At 43.3% G+C, this 19,611-nt stretch overlaps 1 protein-coding gene across 7 annotated transcripts in view; it reads right to left on the reverse strand.

Annotated features, from left to right (window-relative positions):
- Positions 1–19,611, reverse strand: part of pleca (plectin a) — a 112,002-nt gene that overhangs the window by 77,706 nt on the left and 14,685 nt on the right. For 2 of the 7 annotated variants that reach the window (XM_030412747.1, XM_030412744.1), the window contains exon 1: positions 1,370–1,620. The exons of the other annotated variants lie outside the window; for them this stretch is intronic. In XM_030412747.1, coding sequence (XP_030268607.1) covers positions 1,370–1,415 — 46 coding nt within the window. In that variant the 5' untranslated portion in view covers positions 1,416–1,620. Of the gene's footprint in view, positions 1–1,369; positions 1,621–19,611 lie in introns of those variants that run through there. 7 annotated transcript variants of the gene reach the window in all.

The raw sequence follows: 19,611 nt of genomic DNA on the forward strand, positions 1-19,611 counted from the left end.
ATTAGGTGAGTCTATTTTTTTTATGTCAAACAAACTTTCACCACAGTTTCTCTGCATTATTCAGGAACAGATTTGAGTGTTATGAGAAAAATGTGTAATATTAGCGCTGATACGATACTGGAGCTTTATTCTGATACTAATTATGCATTCATAGATACCTCACTTAAAATAAACATCTTGTCATTTAGTGAATAAGCCCATAAGCTCAGATAAGTCTCGCATATTAAAAGGCACACATACAAGAACAAGAACTCTCCCAAAATGAATAAAATCGAAGCCTGAAATGGGCAAAATTGTATTCAAATCAGCAGATTTCTGACTGAGAGCGGATTAATTAGTTGACTAATTGATCTTATCGACATAAAATTCATAAATGTATGCTTTTATTTTGTATTTTATTTGATAGCAAACGGAACATATGTGAGTTTCGGGATTGTCTGTCCAACAAAACTAGACATCTGAAGACGTCAAGTTTGATTAGATTTGGATTCCTAATTCAATCAATCCAGAAAATCAACTGCAATATAACTGAAAATAAAAACAATCCTTAATCTGATGAGAGACCAGTTAATCACCGTGACCAGACACTGCAGCGTTACTAATCATAGCTGCAGTCATTTAATTTGATAAACTGCTCTGAAAGAAAGGAGACATTTAGATTTATCATGTCACTGGATTCCTACTCGGGTGTCGGTGACGTTGTGAGACGCTCGTCTGTGAGCGAGGTGGGAGGAGCAAACTGTGCTGATGTAAACACTAACTGGGAGAAACCTCTGACCACGCTGCACCCAGACCAGCAGACATATAAGATCAGAGCAGCTACAGATGTCCTCCTCTAACCCCGCAGAGTGGCAGGCTGAGGGGCAGGGCGACGCTGACGCTCGGCTGTGGTGATGCAGCAGCAACAGCAGCAGCAGCAGCAGCAGCAGCTCTGCAGCAGCCGCTCCGCTCTGCATCTCCCGACGCAGACGCATTCAACGTGCCGCATGCAGCAGCAGCAGAAGCCTCCCACAGCATCTCACACACACGCTCATAAAACACACATCTCAGCACAATCATTACCCCTGACCCCTGCGGTCACGCCTGGACACAATGGGGGGGGGGAACAAAAGCTTTTCATCCCTTTTATCCGCAAAAATATGCAGAGAGCAGGGAGAGAACAGGAGATTACAGTTCGCAGGTTTTAACTCAGCAGCCCTGCAGCCTTCAAAACTGAACTTTTCGTTGATTCACACAATGAGGAAGTCCTCGCCCGGGGAGGGATTGTGGGAAAACAAGGCGGTCCTGGAAGCATACCGTGTGATGGTGATGACAACAGCCTGCGTGATATTAAAAAAAAAAAAAAAAAAAAAAAAGGCGAGAGGAGTACCTTTGAGAGAGCTGATCTCGTGCTGGATAGACCTTCCAGGATCCATGCTCGACGGGCTCCCCGCTCTGCTCGAGTCTGAGCTCTGCAAGGTCAGCTCGGTGGAGGAACACCACGCCGGAGGATGTGAATGTCTCTGAGCTAACTGCGGGCTGCCTCTCTCCCTCTCTGCCTCCCTCTCTCTGCTCTGCCGCTGCCACAGGAGTTGGCAGCTTAGTGTTTTTGCTCGCTCCCTTCCTTTCTCTCTCTCTCTCTCTCTCTCTCTGCTCACACACTCCCTGTCAGCAGAGGAAAGAAAGGAGAACACCCCCTCCTCCTCTCCACCTCTCCACCTCTCCACCCCTCCCTGATGTCGTCCCGTCTCATCCTCGTGGTGCTCAGGGAGGCGCCTCCACCGATAGCGGCCACGCTCCGCCGGCCACCTCACAACAGATCGTATAGCTGACCTGAAGCAGCCGATGCAGAGGGCGTGGGATGATGACTGTTGTGATAGAGAGGTAGGAGGTGATGGGGAAAAAAAATACTGCTCAAAGAGATACAGCCCTGATAAAATGCCACTCTGGTATCCAGGAGATCAAACAAACAATTCACGCAGACATGTGGTGTTAAAAAACTACGAATTGTGGTCAAATTAAAACATACAATTGACAATAGTGACTGGGAGGTTTATGTGTCTTCCATCAGGACACATTGTGCCAGTGACTCAGCATTATTTCCTCCTAAAATCGCTCCACTGGTCCGGAGGAGCCTCGCTCTATTTTTTAATGAAAAGTGCTGCAGAGGGGACCTTGGACCTCAGAGGGGCTCCGGTGACAGAGCAGTTTTTTTTTAGATAAACTTTTAATTTGAATGAAATTAAATTAAACAACGGTATCTTTCTGAACGTGACGTGGTTATCAATTAAAACTTATTCACAACTCAGTAGTCTACAACACAATACATTCAGTTCATGGCTGAAACCAAAAAAAAAAAAAAAAAAAAGGCTGCAAAATGAATTCCCACAAAATTAGAATCATGTGTCAGGACTCAAGAGAGCAATCAAGAGTTACACAAGTAAAAAATTCAGCCGATGTACAATCCAGTTCTATGATTGTCTCATGATACATAAGATATTCAAGTATTTACCGTCTATTATCCGAGACCCACGCAGGTTTAAACTGTTGGATCCTCGTCAGTGTTGCGCTCGAGCATGACAGTCAAGGTTATGCTGACTTTGACTCAGCAGCCTCCTCAAGTCTCCAGTGACTGGCTGGCAAAATGCTGCGTGGTTCAAAGTCAGCAATACTGAAAAAAATGCTATTTCCCCAAGAATGAATAGACTGACAGGAGGCATGTATGCACGTACACTGAAGACCTCACACTGACTTTGATTCGATACCTGGAAAAATATCAATATTTGATACAGTTTTTGACACCACAGGGAGACACTGACATAACGCTGAGGGCGTCACATGTCAGAGTTTCATTAAAAGACTAATATAACCAAGACTGAGCTGCATATACGACTTGGGTTAAATAAAGTGTGTGTGTCAACTCACTGTCGGACAGAAGAGGTAGCAGTGCAGAAAATGAGTGTTGCACCAGAGTTCTTAGAGCTGCACCTGACAAGGTCAGCAAACGGCAGCTTAAGCTGACAGGTGGATTCAAACACTTTGACTAAGAACATTAATCAAGTAATTAAATATGTGTAGAAATGCAGAAATGCGTGCCGACTGACTTAAATTTGTTCAATATGCACGGCAGCTCTCCTACGGTAAAATTTGATTCTATGAAAAGGACTGTGAGGATCTGCAGAACTCACTTCATGAAGCCAAGCTGAACGCAACCCAGTCATTGGTGACGATTCAAATGTTTGCAAAAGAATTTCGGGTGACACCATGCCGGTAAAGATTATGAGGAAAGCCAGCTCGACAACAGGTGAAATCCATGAGTCAGTGAAAACACAATCAGAGAGCGTTTCCAGCAGTGATCATCCTCTTCACAATGCACCGAGTCAGCGCTGACGTTCTGGTAATAGGCTTATAACTTCATGAAGTGGAGAAAAAGTAAATCAGCCCTTTGTGTTCAGGATTAATCATAATGGATTTAACCTGTCTGTTTAGTGTAGACGTGGAGGAGTGTGCAGGTGTAGGCGAGCGGGTTTGGTTTGTTTTTCTGTGTCCGGCTTTTGCTTTCTGTTGTTTTTAGGGATGTTCAGATTCTGATACCAGAAGCAGAAATGAATCCGACGCAGCCTGAATTGTGCACCGATCCAACAACCCCACTGCTGCTTCCAATCAGCGTCCCGCGCACCTTCATGCAACAGATATTTATTACAGCACAAGCAGACAATATCCTCACACGGAGGGCGACTTCTGTAACTTCAAACACACGACAGCAAACTTACATTTGTTTGCATCTGTGTTATTTTCCAGTTATGAATGAGAAACAACGACAGCAATCATATGACATCATGCAGGGTTAGGAATGTATATATAATGTATGTTTGTAATGCAATGGTAGCAGATGTGGGCTCAGGATCGCTGCTGTGCAAAGTTCAGGTATCAAAATCAATATTAGGAATGAGAAAATGGAGCGATGATCAGTGACATTATTCAGCACTTTTCTGATTATCCGCACCTGTGATTTTTTTTTTATGTCAGAATGCCGTTAAAATATCTAAACCTCTAAACATTTAAAAATCTGAATCTGCAAAGTAATAAGTCAACTAAGACAACGAATCAATTTAGTGGAGAGGAAGTATGAAGTAGCAGAAAAGGGAAGCATTGCGGTAAAGTACCTCAAAATTCAAAACCCATCAGTGGTTGTTTGAAATTTTGACATTAAGATTTACATATTTGCTGCAAATGAACATCGGTTCCAGATATTGTTATTAGTCTCTTTGTTCTCTAAAATCAGCCCTGAAAAAGTACGAGTTGGAGTGTAACGATTCTGCGTGACTGAAACAGTAAAGGTCAATAAAGTCAACGAGTCGATCCTCATGTTACGCAGGACTGACACACTGCTACAAAGCTGCCGCGTCTTTACTCTCCCTCGTCTCCAACAGAGCGCTGACACACCCGCCGCCGCTGCAGTGCCCACGCTGTCCCACCTCCTCCCATTCCTCCGACTGTGGCCAGAAAATAAATCAACTCAGACGCTGTTGTTCTGAACACACAGCCTTTATATTTACCTCGCAATAAAAGTCTGGAATTTTATGGTTTCGTAATGTGTCAAAGTTAGAAAGTCCAATATCGTGACAGCCCTGATGGGAACATCTCGAGTCCCGCAGCACCTCCTTCCGCTCCTTCCATCAATATCACGTGATCAGATTGATTACTCAGCTCCACGGGACACATGTTCATGCGGTCACATGCATAAGCTTCCCACCGGTTCAAGTTTCAGAGTCAATACCATTTCCTGCTACCAGGTTGGTCTCCCTTCTAATTTAAGTGCTTAGTGGCCGAGGCTGCTTAAAAACCCAAAAGCTTTATCACAATTCAGTGAACATGGCTGTAATGCTCCCGCTGCTGCGTGTCTGAAATATCCCACCAAACCAAAAGTTTGGCAGCTGCTGCTTCTTACAAAAGATGAATAGCTGAAATATTTCACATTGCCTTCGAACCAGCACCGGCTCTAAATCACGATAGCGGGATTTAGAAACGTACTGAATCAAAACAAGGCGGCGCCGGTGAGGTAAAATCTAAAACACGTTACGTGCATTACACTAAAAGTGATAAATGAGGACGTCTCTGTTAAAAATAAGGAGATACTCATGGGCAGTCGTTAGATACATTGACGGTGAAAGGACAAACTTTACGTGAGCCACCTGGTTGAGGAGAGCCTCTTCTAACAGACTGCTGCTGAATTCAACAGCCTGCCTCCGACACTGCTCGCTCTCTCACACACACACACACACACACACACACACACACACACACACACACACACACACACACACACACACACACACCGATCCTTCATCTTGAACTTCGGCTGCCAAACGACCGCGCGCAGTGTGAGAAAACTTGTACCAACGCGGAACGCCTGTACGCCGAAAATGTCATCACACCGGTGACATATTTTTCAGCCGTAGGTTTACTCCTGCAACCTCGCGCTATAGTGGAGAAATTATTCAGGAGGGCTGTAACGACTTCTTCCAATCAATACGAGATCAATGAATGCTTGTCAGGCTGGATGTAGATCACGGGTCCAGTTTCAGCCAGCTGCAGCAGGAGGGAATGAACAGTGATGTGCAGTTTAATGTAGGGGGGAAACTTATTCAGAGATCAACCCTTCAAATGACGACAACAGACTCTCAGATTTGAAAATTAAGTTTGGGATTGATTCTTGCTACCTTGTGTTACATCGCTGCGTCTAAAGAACAAGAACACAGTTGTACAACAAAGCATGCGGCGGCTCCCAAACCACAGAGGTCCATCCCACTTAATCAAATAATTCACTTTGTTGTGACTCACGAGGACTTTTATTCCCCAAATTAAAGCTCTTAGGCAGAAATTTCTCAAATCCCTTCTCCCATGACAGTTCATTAATGGCTCCTAAAACCAAAGTTAGCCGTCTGGAGCACAAAGAATTTTAGTGGTAGACCTCATCTAAGGGAGGTGAACGGCCCGGGAGAAAGAAAAGCATGCAGACGAGATTTAGCAAACTCCTCGAACTTTCAGCAAAGTCACCAGGACACAAAGTCAGCAGCAAATGTTTGTGCAAAACGCAGGGACGTCCAGGGTCGACATTTGCACCAGTAGTGTATCAGTGGTGTATCACGTTCCCGCTATATGCTTATTAGCCACCTTTAACATTAGGCAGCAGATGGATAATTTTGAGGACTGGGGACGTTTCCAGCTCTTCTCGTAGTGACAAAATCAAGTCAGACCATCTCCATCCATAACCATGGTGACCAAAACAGGTATTTTAAGCCAAACCAGGACAAAGTAGTTTTTGAGCACAGTGTTGTGGCGAGAGGGAAACAGAAAAATTCAACCTAAACAAACGTAAAGTTGCAACATAAAGACATTTTCAGTTTAAACTTATCTGTGGTTTTAGAAACGTCCTTATCAAACATTTATTCTGGGGTTTGGGTTGGAACATTGGGTTGGACTTTTAAATGCTGTATATTCAATAAGCGAGGCAGTCACTGCGCATAAACCCGACCTTCCTCACCTCAACAGACTGGCCGACATATCATAGTCGAGAACACGTCTAACTGATATCAATACTGAGCCATCTGCTCCTTTTCAGTGTGGACATGGACCATGCAAGCAGGCACACTCACAGACATAAGTTATATGTGTTTAACAAGTCAAAACACCATCTGAAAGATAATTATTTCATCTAGAATCAAGCCAGGCGGAAAGATGATAATGATGATAATGATTTAAGAGGAAATGGTCAGTTAAAAGTCTTTTCCTTATTGGTCCACGCTGCCTCAGTTAAATCCCAGCTTTTAATCATGCCTCAGATCATCTGTATCAGCTTTATTAGACAAGAAGCCAAGAGCTATGACTAAACACAATGACAACAGAGCTGACAGGTTGTCTGTCAGCACTTTGTGAAAAAAAACTACGTATGAAGGCCGAGCAGCCTCGGTGCTGCAGAGGAGAGGAGAGTGAAGAGCCTCACACCAATGAAACGATGCCCCTGGTGACGAAAGGCAGTAAACACAACACACCAGCTGGCGGACCACACCTGAAACATCATCTTCATCAAGAGATCAGAGTCCGTTTGACTATAAAGCAAGAAATATGTCCGTCTGTCTGCCTGTTCTCTGAATATCTTGGGAACCATTCATCCGATCCTCTTCAGACTTTGCAAGTTTGTTGCTGGGAACTCAAGGAAGTGCAGTGTTGAATTTGGTGAGTTATACTTGAGTGATAATACTTTAAAACAATAACTACAATAAATTATGTTAGTTAAAATGCAACTCGGGTATTTAAGAGGACAGAAAGATGTTAGTTTCCTGCTAAATGTCAGTGCTCGGCAGAGCGAGCCACCAGACTCCACACCCGGATGAGTCGATGTTTCTGTTTCAACACAGCTGTTCGGCACGACGGTGTCAAAACTCAGCCTGAAACACAGCCAAGGTCTCATGTCCCTCTTAATCAGAGGTGGAAGACCTGATACACCGTCCCCACCCCTCTCTGGGATGTGGATCTTCCCACCGTGGAGTCCAGCCATCGAGAGCTGGAGCTGCACCAGCACACTCTGTGGTGAGCGGGGGGAGAGAGGGTGCAGCTGAAGAGCTAAACTAATCTCAGGCCGGCTGGGTAGAAGTGTTACTGTGCTGTCTGCATTCATTACAGTTAAAGTGATATTAAACTTCAAGTGCAAGTGTTGTTACTGCACGCACATCAACAAAGAGACAACAAACCGGCCCTAGAGTCCTCCGTCAGCTGCTAAAAATAATCTGTTGACTGGGACACTCCCTGCTTCTCTCACACGTTTAAATGAACAAACTCAAGTTTATGGAAACAGTAACACACAGATAATTTCCATATGTACAGTTCTTATTGACTCAGAATGATATTTCCTCTGTTGAGCCAGTCTCTTTTAATAACAGGACACCTCACACTGAAATATTCCAAACCCCAGGTAATAGACCAATACAGAGCCTTGGAACATTTATTACCAAACTGTGTGGAAACAATAGGAAAAAAAGCATAATAATAATAATAATTGCGTAACTCTAGAGGCTATTATGGGCTATTTTTGCTGCAGTTCCTTTGCAGCAGTGTGCTTTTTATTCAGCGCCAAAGATCGTTTGGCAGTATGTCTCAGGTAAAATGGCCTAATGTTACGTTATGTAAGCGTTTTAATTAGTTGCATATCCAAGACTGAGTTACAAGAGTACACCATCTAAAAAGAGTTTGTAATAAGAGGTCGGCCACAGTTAGAAACCAAATTTTGAAGTACTTCTGCAACAATATCATATTGAAAAATGCTCCTGAAATCAAGCTGATTGATGTACCTGTCAATCCAGATGGATTATGATTGGCTGTCTGAGTTTCTATCGTTGATCTTGTTGCTGTGAAAGTGATCCCAAAGATAATTTACCCTGCTGTCTTTATAGTTGTTGGTGTGGACAGCCCTTAAGGCCGACAGTGTTTCTGAGAGGAGCTCATTCATCACAAGGGTGAAACAAAGACAACTTTGTTTTGGTACAGTCCTACCAGACTACAGAGCATCCTCTCCTCAGGCTGATCCAACCTGGAAAAGTCTGAATCTGACCCGGTGACGGTACAAAAAGTAACTAAGAATATCTATAATACCCAGTGTTGGGAAAGTTCACTTTCTACATGAACTAGTTCAAAGTTCAGTTCACAAACTTTAAAATGAACTAGTTCAGTTCATAGTTCATAATTCAAAATTTTGAACTAAGTTCACAGTTAAAAAAATGAACTAGTTCATAGTTCTTTTTTTCCAATATGTTGATGCGAGCTATTATTTTTCTAAATAATTGCCACCGCCCATATAGAACCACAGACGGCAGTTTTAATACTGAAACTGCAGCTCTTCGACAATATTCTGCGAAACCAGGTTGTCCAGCTGCGGCTGGGAGATGAAGACAATGGAGCCGCTACTGTACGCCGTTAATGCAATTTGGGTGTTAGAGGATCTGTTTTGGCTCGCCGTTGCCATGTCTTTTGATTTTTTATTCACTTGCACAGACCTTGAAAGGCTCGCCGGGTGCTTTAGAGTTCAAATTAAAAATAAAATACATAAATAATTAAATAAATAAATAGTTTTTAAAAAAGAAGAAGAAGAAAGGGAAAAATAAAATAATAAATAAATAGATACTTCAGACAGTGGCTTCAGGGAAAAACTTTTCATAATGACTCAGTAAGGTATCACTTTTTTTGAAATCAGAGATTTAAGCAAAGAGCTCAGTTCCAGGAGAAAAGGAGCCAATTTAGGCAGTGATTTTGCACATTTTTGTTTGTGAATAAAACATTTTGCATAGGATAACAAAGTTTATCATGTGTTCAAGAGCATTGTCTTCTGGGTTAACATAGCAAATAACATGTTTAAGGGTAAGAGAATGGACAGAGAGCAGCATAAAAAAAATGAGATTCAATATCACTCCAAAACTTTTTAGATATATCACAATAAAAAAACGGATGTGAAGCCTTCATTTGTTTTTGCCTCCATGCTTAGCACATTGATGACACATGCGCGGTGCGACTCTGTGGTGGCTGGTGTTGCCAGTGTTGTGTCTGTTCAGGACGAATTCATCTGTGTTCGTTTGGTAATGCCTTACTGCATGTTTGGTATGCAGCTGTTTCTGTCTGGAATAGTTCAGTTTTGTTTTGATCGAAGGTAAAGCGAGTTACATAAACCTCTCGTCCAGCGTCCTTTTTATACACAACAGCCAGATTGGGTGTTTTTCCGCTACATATTAAGGCCTGTTCACGGTGTGTTTTAGCCGGTTTTCACCTGGAAGGCTCAATGGAAATCTGGCACTGTCTTGAACGAAGTTAAACTGTAAGAACGCGCCGTTCACCAACGCCAGAATGAACGCGTTCACAATAACGTTCATCAGGCAGAAATACAGTACGTTCAGTTCACGTTCGCCCAAAATATGAACGAGTTCATGAACGATCGTTCATTGAACGCGTTCAGGCACAACACTGATAATACCTATAGGTTTATAAGATAGAGCCAATCTGAGCCCATAGAGGCATCAGTGTTACATTTAGACTGTTCAAAGCTCCTCAACGTACATTTAAAGCACACTTGGCTGTTTTGTTTCCACACTCGCCTATTCTTGTCCTTTTGTTTTCCCATTTCTCGGTCTGATGAGGCAATGGGCTGTGGAGAACTCGGCCAATCCTCCACCCAAAAAAAGCTAATATAAAAGTGATCTGTGCTGGTCTGCAGCCGCCACATAGAAGAGGTCGTGAGGGGAGCTGTGTTCAGAGAGTGTCCACTTTTTTGATCCACAATTATTTTGCATTCAGTTTAACACCCAGTTTCACCACCAGGGAGAATGAATGATGACATAGCATGAAGCAGAGGTGCCGTTGCTGTGGTTACCGGCAGTCTGATATACACCCCACATTGATTTAAAACAGAGGTCAGTGTCGGCCTGAGCTACGCTTGAGGCCTCCCGCTATTCCAGTTTGACCTGACAGCCAATCAGCACCAGGCATTTTTCATGGATCCACGTCTCATGAGAATTCTTCACACATTATCCCAAGATATTTAAACCCCACCGTCAGCCTCTTGGTCTTATCAGTTACAGAGCCGCAATTATCCAAACAAATTAGCTCCTTTTAACTTGTCGGGGTTTGTGTGTTTTCTCAGAGGCGCCTCGAGACAGAAGAAAGAGAGCTCTTACGTAACGAGGAGTCACCAACGCCGGAGGAATTCGCAGAGTGTCACGATGAAAAATGTATTTCCGAGGCCCCCCCCCCCCCCCCCCGCCATCGTTCAGATCTACAACTGTGAAAGAGACACATTCAGGCTGTCTGTCTACCCCCTTTGTGGGGCACTGAGAGATCCACGAGAGGCTGTTCTGGTGTCAGCCGGAAGAACAGTTTATTATCAGAGAACAGATAATCCATTCTGTCGGGATGGAGTCACTGATAACCCTTGACAGAAGCCAATGACGACGTTGACGTTATTTAGGCCGAATTTTCTCGACTCATCATCAAACTCTTAATCCTCTGACTGAAAAAAACATGAAACTGAGAAGCTTATTATCGTTTCTCCAGTGTTTCATTTACTTTCTCCACAAATGAGATGAAAAAGTGAGACAAATCGAACCTAAATGCTGTTCTTGTCAATCCACTGCTCATAGCTACAGCTAAAACGTGACAGGGGCAGCCCGGTCGGGCATGTATACGTGGAAAAAAAAGGCAGCAGCGCTTCTCAAACTCAGGCACCCTGCTGAAAAATAGACTACATGCCTGCCAACTCACTACTGACATTCCTGGCATTAGTCTGGCTTACTGTAGCATGCCAGAACCAGGGTGTTAGCACTATTGTTCCACAGCCCAGGACCACAGGAGGCCAGGATCTCCGTGTGCCCTCATACCAGGGCCGAGCAATGAATCAGTATTACATTGCCATCGTGATTTAAGACTGAATATCGTTAGTTTTGGATTTAGCTGTACCGCGATCTGGCGTACGTGTTTTCTTTTCCCTGGTTTTAAAAGGCAGCGTTACAGTGAAGTGAAGTCATTTTTCTGTTCTACTTTCCATCCATTCATCATACATTTCTCTGTGTTGATATGTCATTTCAAATCACTTCTTCACAATAAAGACAAAATCTGGAGGTGTTGAGTTTTCACCCGCGGTATCTTATCATGAACCCCAGAACAGCTGAGAGGGAACACAATGAAGCAGTAAATTAAGGCGGATGTCTTAGAGTACAAACAGGGACGCCGTAGAGAAACTAAACTTCAAACCACTCCAGAGATGGTCGATCTCGGGGCAGCCCGGCACGAATCCTGTACTCAGGTTAGGCGTAGATGAAGGTGCCCACGTTGATGATTTGTACTGACTGCTTGTATTGAGGTAATTAATCAATACTCCAAATGGACATACGTGGAGCTACAGAACTCTGAGGCTGCCTCCAAATACTTGCAGACACGTGGACTCACTGTGGGCTGTCCTATCCCACTGTCCATCCAGTCCACACGGGCAAGAGGCAATCTGTGAACCTCCAGAGATTTAGCTTTGGGTGTGGACTTAACCATCACTGATGTAATTACCCACAATTCATTGCAATGTGGACGTGACGTTGTGAACCTATTTATGACTTACCACTATAACGTTACTTGAATCGTGTAGGCTAGAAATGATGTCAACCACATCATGATACAGAAATATTTGATCGTCCAGGCTTTTATTAATGAAGTCTTCAGGCCCGTCAGTGGCTCTCGGGGTCCAACGCTCTCACAGACTTGACGTGTTGAAGGTAAACACGTGAGGGTACGTAGTCGGCGAGCGTAGAGATTTGGATTCAGCCTTCAATGCTACAAATTGCCGCAGAGTCTAAATCACCCTGTGGACTGATATTTGAGTCTATTTTTGTGTCTTTTACAGCTGGTCTGTGCAGACAGAGCACCATCGAGGGATAAAATGACAGTTTGTGTTTGACTGTATCCCGGAGACTGAAATCTCCCCGCAACCAGATAGATTTCTCTGCCGGTGACCTCACCCTCACAGGCAGAGTAGAAAGACATCCCTCACAGTGTCACTGCCATCGGTCGATAACTCACCCGGCGCACCGCGGACACCATACGACATCCGTGTGTTCAAACATTGCGGGAAAGTAAACGCTGACATCACACGGTAAAAGCAACTGAGGTTAATTGTTAAAAGCATCATTGATTTCTTTTCACTGTCAGTGATGACAGAGCACTGTGACAGCGAAGCAGATGTGGAGCAGGCAGGAAGAGAAGAGAAGGGAAGGTTACTCATCCAAACGCCTGATTAAGTTGTCAGAGTTCTCGTTTTTATGCCAAATGCCAGTCACAGGTGAAATTTATCTCTAAAGTTGGCAGCTTAGACCATCGGCGTGGAATGAAGACAGGCAACTTTTTAACATTTTAGCTGAAAAAACTTTTTTAAAAGTCGTGAAGTTTTCAGAAAATATGGGATCGATTGGTAAAAGCTTTTCGACCACATCTCTGGGCACGAGGAGGACCGTGACACGAGGTTGGAAGCTTTTCTGATTCGCTTTAAGATAGACTGAATATTTCGCAGTGTGGTGACATAATTAACGTCAGCTGTTATTGATTCCCCGGGTTTGGAATGGACACTAATCCTCCGCTTTAACGCAAATCCCATTTCAATTACAGCAGCCCTGCTCCGCTCCGTCCCGTCCCACCGGCACACTCTGCCAGGACGAGTTCACTTCACCGTGGTTCATGGTCGGGATTTACATTTTCCCTGTAGGCTTGATCTTGTTCCACGTAAGAAACCAGAGACACCGTAAAGACACCAATTACATCTTGATGTCATTGATCGTCATAGAGGGAATGTGATGAAGGGGTACGACTGTTTGAGAACATAATATCTCCTTGGATGTAAAAGTTTCCGAACTTTGACAGGCTTCTGTAGCTTTCTGGTGGCTTAAGTATAATGTTTCATATGTTATTGAATCTACCATCGTGATCATGATTTAATCCTGTTCGCCAATACAGTGACACCTGTGTCCATTTGTTGGTTGGTTTGTCAGCAGGATAACAAAAGAACTGCTGAACAGATTTCCATGCTGAGGATCCAGATACAGGAATGGAAGATACAGAGGTTTTGTTGATTATAAATCAGCTGTTTTTGATGCAGATAAAGTGTTTGTCTTGGTCTTGGTGGAGGTAAGCGCTCTGCTGAGTTCTACTTCTATATTTTTTTTTTCCTCTGCAAACTATTCACATTAAAGAGTCAAAAGCTGCACATTACAAGTTTGTAGCTACATAAAGAGTCACCAGTGAATCAGCTCTTTTTTGTGGTTTTGTGCTTCAGCCTGTTTATTTAATTGAGCCTGAAGAAATAATCAAAAAATTCCAGCGCGGGATCCTCACAGAAAAACAAAGAATCACGTGAGCACTGAAATAATAAACTGAGTTGACATTTCCTGATCATAACATCTACAGTGTTAACAATTGTTACTTTTCTCTTGTGAGGTTGTGACGGACACTGGTTACTAGTTATCAGCATTCGCACTGTGCAAATGTATAAATCTACTGATTTATAAAATCTAATTATTGGTTTATTTATGATAAACTTCAAGAGAAAACAAGGTTATTTGTCTTGATAAACGCAAACATTTAATTTGTGGAGATAAAATCTTTTCATTAAACAGCGCTTACAGACAGGTCCAGTTACTCTCTCTTGCTCACACACACACACACACACACACACACACACACACACACACACACACACACACACAATATGTTTCGGCTGCACATGTGAACAAACACAGACCCAACAGGTCATCTCACAAACTCATGTGAAGTTGCAGACAGGTGAGAGGATTCTGCTGCAGCACTGAATCCTGGGTAATCTACGGTACACCGAGCCGCCCTGTTGGCACAACACTGTGGGATCAAATGTAGGTGCGAACACATGTGGAGATAACATATGAGTATGTCCTCTGTCAGTGGAGGTCAGCACAAAGAGAAGGGGGGGTCCAGAACATATGTAAGTGATCGAAACACCATCTAGTTTTCTCTCAAACTTGTAGAATGAGGTTTAGAATAAACTCGAGTCGTTGTCATGTTTTCATTTTAAAGAATTTCCTGTTTATTTGTGGGTTAGGAAAACTCAAGTGAATTAAAAATCTAAAAGAAAACACGTTGTGGTCGGGCTGAGATCAGGCTGCCTGTCTCCGTCATTATCATGAGTTTTCGTAGTGATGGTAATCTTGACGGTCAGAGGACACAGACAGCCTCGGGCCACAAGCTCTCTCTCTCTCTCTGAATGACCTTCTGTTCACGTCTCCGTTCACGCGGGAAGACCAAACTATATTCCATGACTGAAACTTTCCTCTGGACCGACCATCCACCAGCAGGGCAGAGAGACTGAACAAGTGATGGATGAAAGAAACACCGGAGCTAAAAAATCACTTGTGCACATTTTCCACAAAAATGTCCAACAGCTACAGTCTGACTCCTTTCTCTGATTGGTTTTAAATTTAGCCCTTAACTGAATTAATCCGTCAGAAAAATTGCGGTCTCTTAGTCTGCATGTTGAGACTCATTAGACATGTTAGCAGATGATTGAGCGCTCACGACGAGCCAACAGCAGCAGCACTTTAAGAGCCTGTTTAATGGTTATAACAAGCACAGTCCGGCAACACATGGAGGTCACCCACCGGACCAAAGCGCACAAACCAGCTTGGATTGCTGTGTTTTCTGAACACATACTGACTCATAAATGCACACATGAGAACGCACACACACATTTTCAACACAAGTGATGAGAGGAAGAGATCGAACATGACACCGATCCATTTCACTTTTTTCACAAGTAAGGAACATAAGCTTGTCACTGTTATGATGATTTCACTTTTACAGCAATCAATCAACACCAAAAGTCATCTCCTGAAACTTTCCAACTCCAGCAGGTCTAGAGCGCACTGCTTGATCAATTTATTTACAGAGACACAACATTTCTCCAATGAGCGAGCACTAAAAACTGCCTTTGAACAGGCAGAAACCTCGAGCAGGACCGGACTGAGCGGTGGGCGGCCATCTGCCTCTGCTTTTATTGTCTGACTCCAGTCGAGGAAGTGGATACGTGTATTTTCCTAAATTTGCAATATCATTATAAAACTTGTCAGATGCTGTATTTCAACATGCTGAAGGTTTAAATGTGAAAATGTTAGTCCGCGATCAGCACACAATCAGAAGCCTCCCCCCGTAACCAGTGATATTCTAGCATCTGTTTATCGTGATGTGTTTCCTGATGCCAGCGTTTCTCTCTGGAACAGTTTTTTTTTCCAAATTTACCATTTTAGTTGCAAGGATTACAACTGCCAACTACAATAAATACAGCCTAATTAATACTGGATGTTAAAAGAACAATTTCTTCTTCTCTGCTCCCTGTTTTCGCTTCAGCAGCCGACGACTTTCTCCTGCCGCACTACTAATGTTTTTCCAACTGACATTGTGCAAAATGTTGATGGCTGAATGTTTCGATAAGTAGTTAATCATTGCTCACCGATACTGTAGGAAGAATTTCATTACTGCACTGAGACTCAATATGTTTAAAGAGCAGGTGTCCTGGATGTTAGTGATGGCTTCTACACAACATTATGAGACTCCTTTTCTCTTTTCACACACAGTTGGCTGGATGGCACTGATTTCTTGCGTCCGTGTTTCTCTAGCTGCACGGCACGTATGCATAACATGAGGACTATTACTATTTTTGAATGCGAGGTCAAGTTGCATGAAACTGATCCGAGGCAAGTACTGGAAGTGAAGTGTGGAGGGGGCTCTGTGTGGACGCTCCGGCTCAACAGTGATTCACAAGACAAACTTATCTCAGCCCTTTAAGAAGTGAACCCTGCTGGTATTTACACACACACACACACACACACACACACACACACACACACACACACACACACACACACTGCACAGTCCGAATGCAAAAAACAAGCTCTGTAGCTATAGCTGCAGGTTTCCCAGCGTGTTGGCCTGTTTAATAAAGGGGAGTGGGGCTGTGAATACATAAAAAATCCACCTTGCAGGCTGGATTTAATGACAGAGCTGCGCTTTACGAGGCAAACACACAGATGAGATCATCACCAGGACTACTGTCAAGGTCTTGTGAACCAGGTCACAGATTACTCGAAAGATAAAAGCGAGCAAAGGGAGAAACAAAAGCAAAAATGATCTCATTTCTAAATCTTCTGCGTGTTTCTTTCCATTTTACTTGTTTCACTCTTATTCGTTCACAAGTTTCAGTGCTTGTGTATTTTTATCTATACATGATAAACTAAACATAAAGTCTTGTAACGTTTACATCAGGTGCACAGAATGACTACAAATGTGTCATTTCAGGATAACTTTGGCCATTGTTTGATTAATTCTCCTCTGTGATCTGACTTTTCTTGCTTTCCTTTTTTTGTATTTATTTTCAGTTTATGACATTTACATTTAGTCACAATTAACATACAGTCTTTACTAGCCTTAATCCCAACGTGCATCCATGCTGATTTAAGTTAAATGCTAATCTTTTCTTAGATTTACCTTGGTGTGTCAGGTCCGCTCTGGCGATCAGATGCATGAACTCGATTACTGTTGAGGTACGCTGCCGCAACACCAGACTACAGAGCCGCTTCTTACTTCGAGCTGTGGGGTCGGCATTAAGGATTACTATGTGGAAATAGTCTTCTCACTGTCTTGTGGGCTTATGTAGGTCATTTAAAGGCATCAGTATTAAAATGAGACTTTCATACCCAGTGTAAAGTTCCTTGTAGTATGTTTAAAACTACCATTTGAGAGAATTTGGCAGCAAAACCACCAATTAACCTAAAAGGAATGCGTACCTGAGTCTGAGGCGAGGTCATTGGAGTTGTTAGTGAGTGTTTTAGTGTATCTGAGGTCCCTCCACCCTGAAATGTTCCTGCCTCTGTATTTCAGATCTTCCACTGGGAGGATAAACACCGCAGCCAAACATCTGTAACCTCAGGAGCTTCGATCCAAAGGCAGAAATTGAGCATCGATAAAATGCGACAGACAGAAAACATGGACAGCTAATGACGATCAATCACATATAACCCTCGGTTATCTGAATCTCCTGAAGCGACCGCTCGCCAGGCTAAATGTCAGAAGTCTTTGTAGTTTGCCTTTCAACCAGAATAGCATGAAGACGGACCGAGTAAACTCCTGGGATATATCTGCAGCGAGTATTTAAAGCAGCGGCGCATGTTTTTACACTAATAGATCTGTTCGGTTGCTTTAATGACACGCAGCTCCACTCAGCCGCTCTCAATCACTCCCCCCGGACATGCTGAATTTCACCTGTGGCAATAACTTATGCAAATGGGCCTCGCAAGACAGCCTGCACGAGAATAACGGCTTCAGATTGAGACGTATTCATGCGATATGGGTGTGTAGAGATGCTGCCGATTAGAAAAAGCAGCTCCACTCCCCGGCAGTCGGGACAAGTTGTACACGAGGGATCTGATATCGCTCGGTAGTGTTATGAATTTTGAACCGGCGTCAACACGAGCGGTAAAAATAGAAGACGATCCATCACCATCAGCAAATGATCCACAGTGTGATGTTAATAATTATACCTGCTGACAATGAATGAGGGACATTGGCGGCAGGATATTAAATTCATTAAGTAAACTCAATTAGGAAGTTGGTCTTAAAACTAATAAAACCCCGTCAAGGTGTCAGCCGGCTCCTCTGCTTCTTCTGATACGACATGAACATGTCACACACACACGCACACAGACTGAAGCAGTGGCCTTGGCGAAGGAAAAAAGAGCAGAGGCCTCGTGAAAAAAACCTCAAAACAACAAACCCGAAAGGCCAATATGTTTCATTAAAACAAGGAACAGTTGAAGAACATTCCCCCTCTTTGTATTCCACCCTGACTTTCCATTCGCTCTGGATGCAGAACTATCTAAAGCAAATAGCATCAAGTCAAAGACCAACAATAAGAAAAGAGTAACAGGAAGTGAGATCTTGGCAGAGGGACGGGAGGTTACAACAGGGGCGTGGAGCACCAGACTGGTGCCAGAGCTGCACAGCAGGAACGCTGCCCGCAGTGACATGCTCGGTAGGCAACCGCATGGGAAGAAAATTACTAGACTGTTGTGACTGGATGGAACGATACTGTTCCCAACATAGAGACGGAAGCTTGTCCCGTTTGTCCTTATTGCTAGTCTGTTGTAACATGGCTGGAAATCGCGCCCGCAGGTTTCTCTTTTTTTTTATTTCGAACCTATTTTTAACCAGAACATCCACACGGCCTCTCGGGAACAATGCTTAGCTTTGAAGCGATGGCTGCAGTCTAAGTACAGTAATGGCTGAACAGCACACATTACTCATGACTAATGTCCTACTTTACATGGATGGCAAGTGGGGTAAGAGAGCACAGCTGCTCCTGTCAGTCTGCGTCCTGGTCCAAACCACCTCCAGATGTTGCTGTAATCCACCTGCCTGTGCACGCACACTAAGCCTGAGCGTGACCCGCATGGACGAGAGGCAGCTGGTCAGAAATTCAATATGACACCTGCTTGATGGTACCTGTCTGATGTCTTGTTCTTAAACAACAGACACAGACTTTCACCAACGTGCAAACACAATAATGGGGCATCATGTGAGGCTTTTATTTTGAAGCCTGGTCTTTTAATGCTTTTGGATCGATGGTTAACATTGACGTTGACACTGAATGACAAGCTTTAGATCAGAGCTGCTCGAACAGTGTTGGTTTATTATCATTTTTTCTGTGTTTAAAATAGATTAGATTTGTTGGATTAATTGAAAAATCATTTGGTCAGAAAGAAAGTGAAAACTGTCAATGCAAATTTCCTGGAGGCCAATGTGACGTATCAGGCAAGGCAAACTTTTTTTTTGTCTTGCCAACGTCCAAAATCCCCCAAAAGTTATTTTGCAATAACATCCACAAGCACACTGGCCAACCTTGACACTTAAGGGAGGAGGAGGATTTCAAAATGAGCGTTAGCAGGAGGTCTGAGGATCCTCCCCCAGAAACATTTGAATTTCAGAGATTTCCTTTTCTTTTTTATGGTGACTTTTAAAGAACAAAAATAA

The sequence above is a fragment of the Sparus aurata genome, chromosome 3 (genome assembly GCF_900880675.1).
Source record: "Sparus aurata chromosome 3, fSpaAur1.1, whole genome shotgun sequence".
Classification (NCBI taxonomy): Eukaryota; Metazoa; Chordata; class Actinopteri; order Spariformes; family Sparidae; genus Sparus; species Sparus aurata.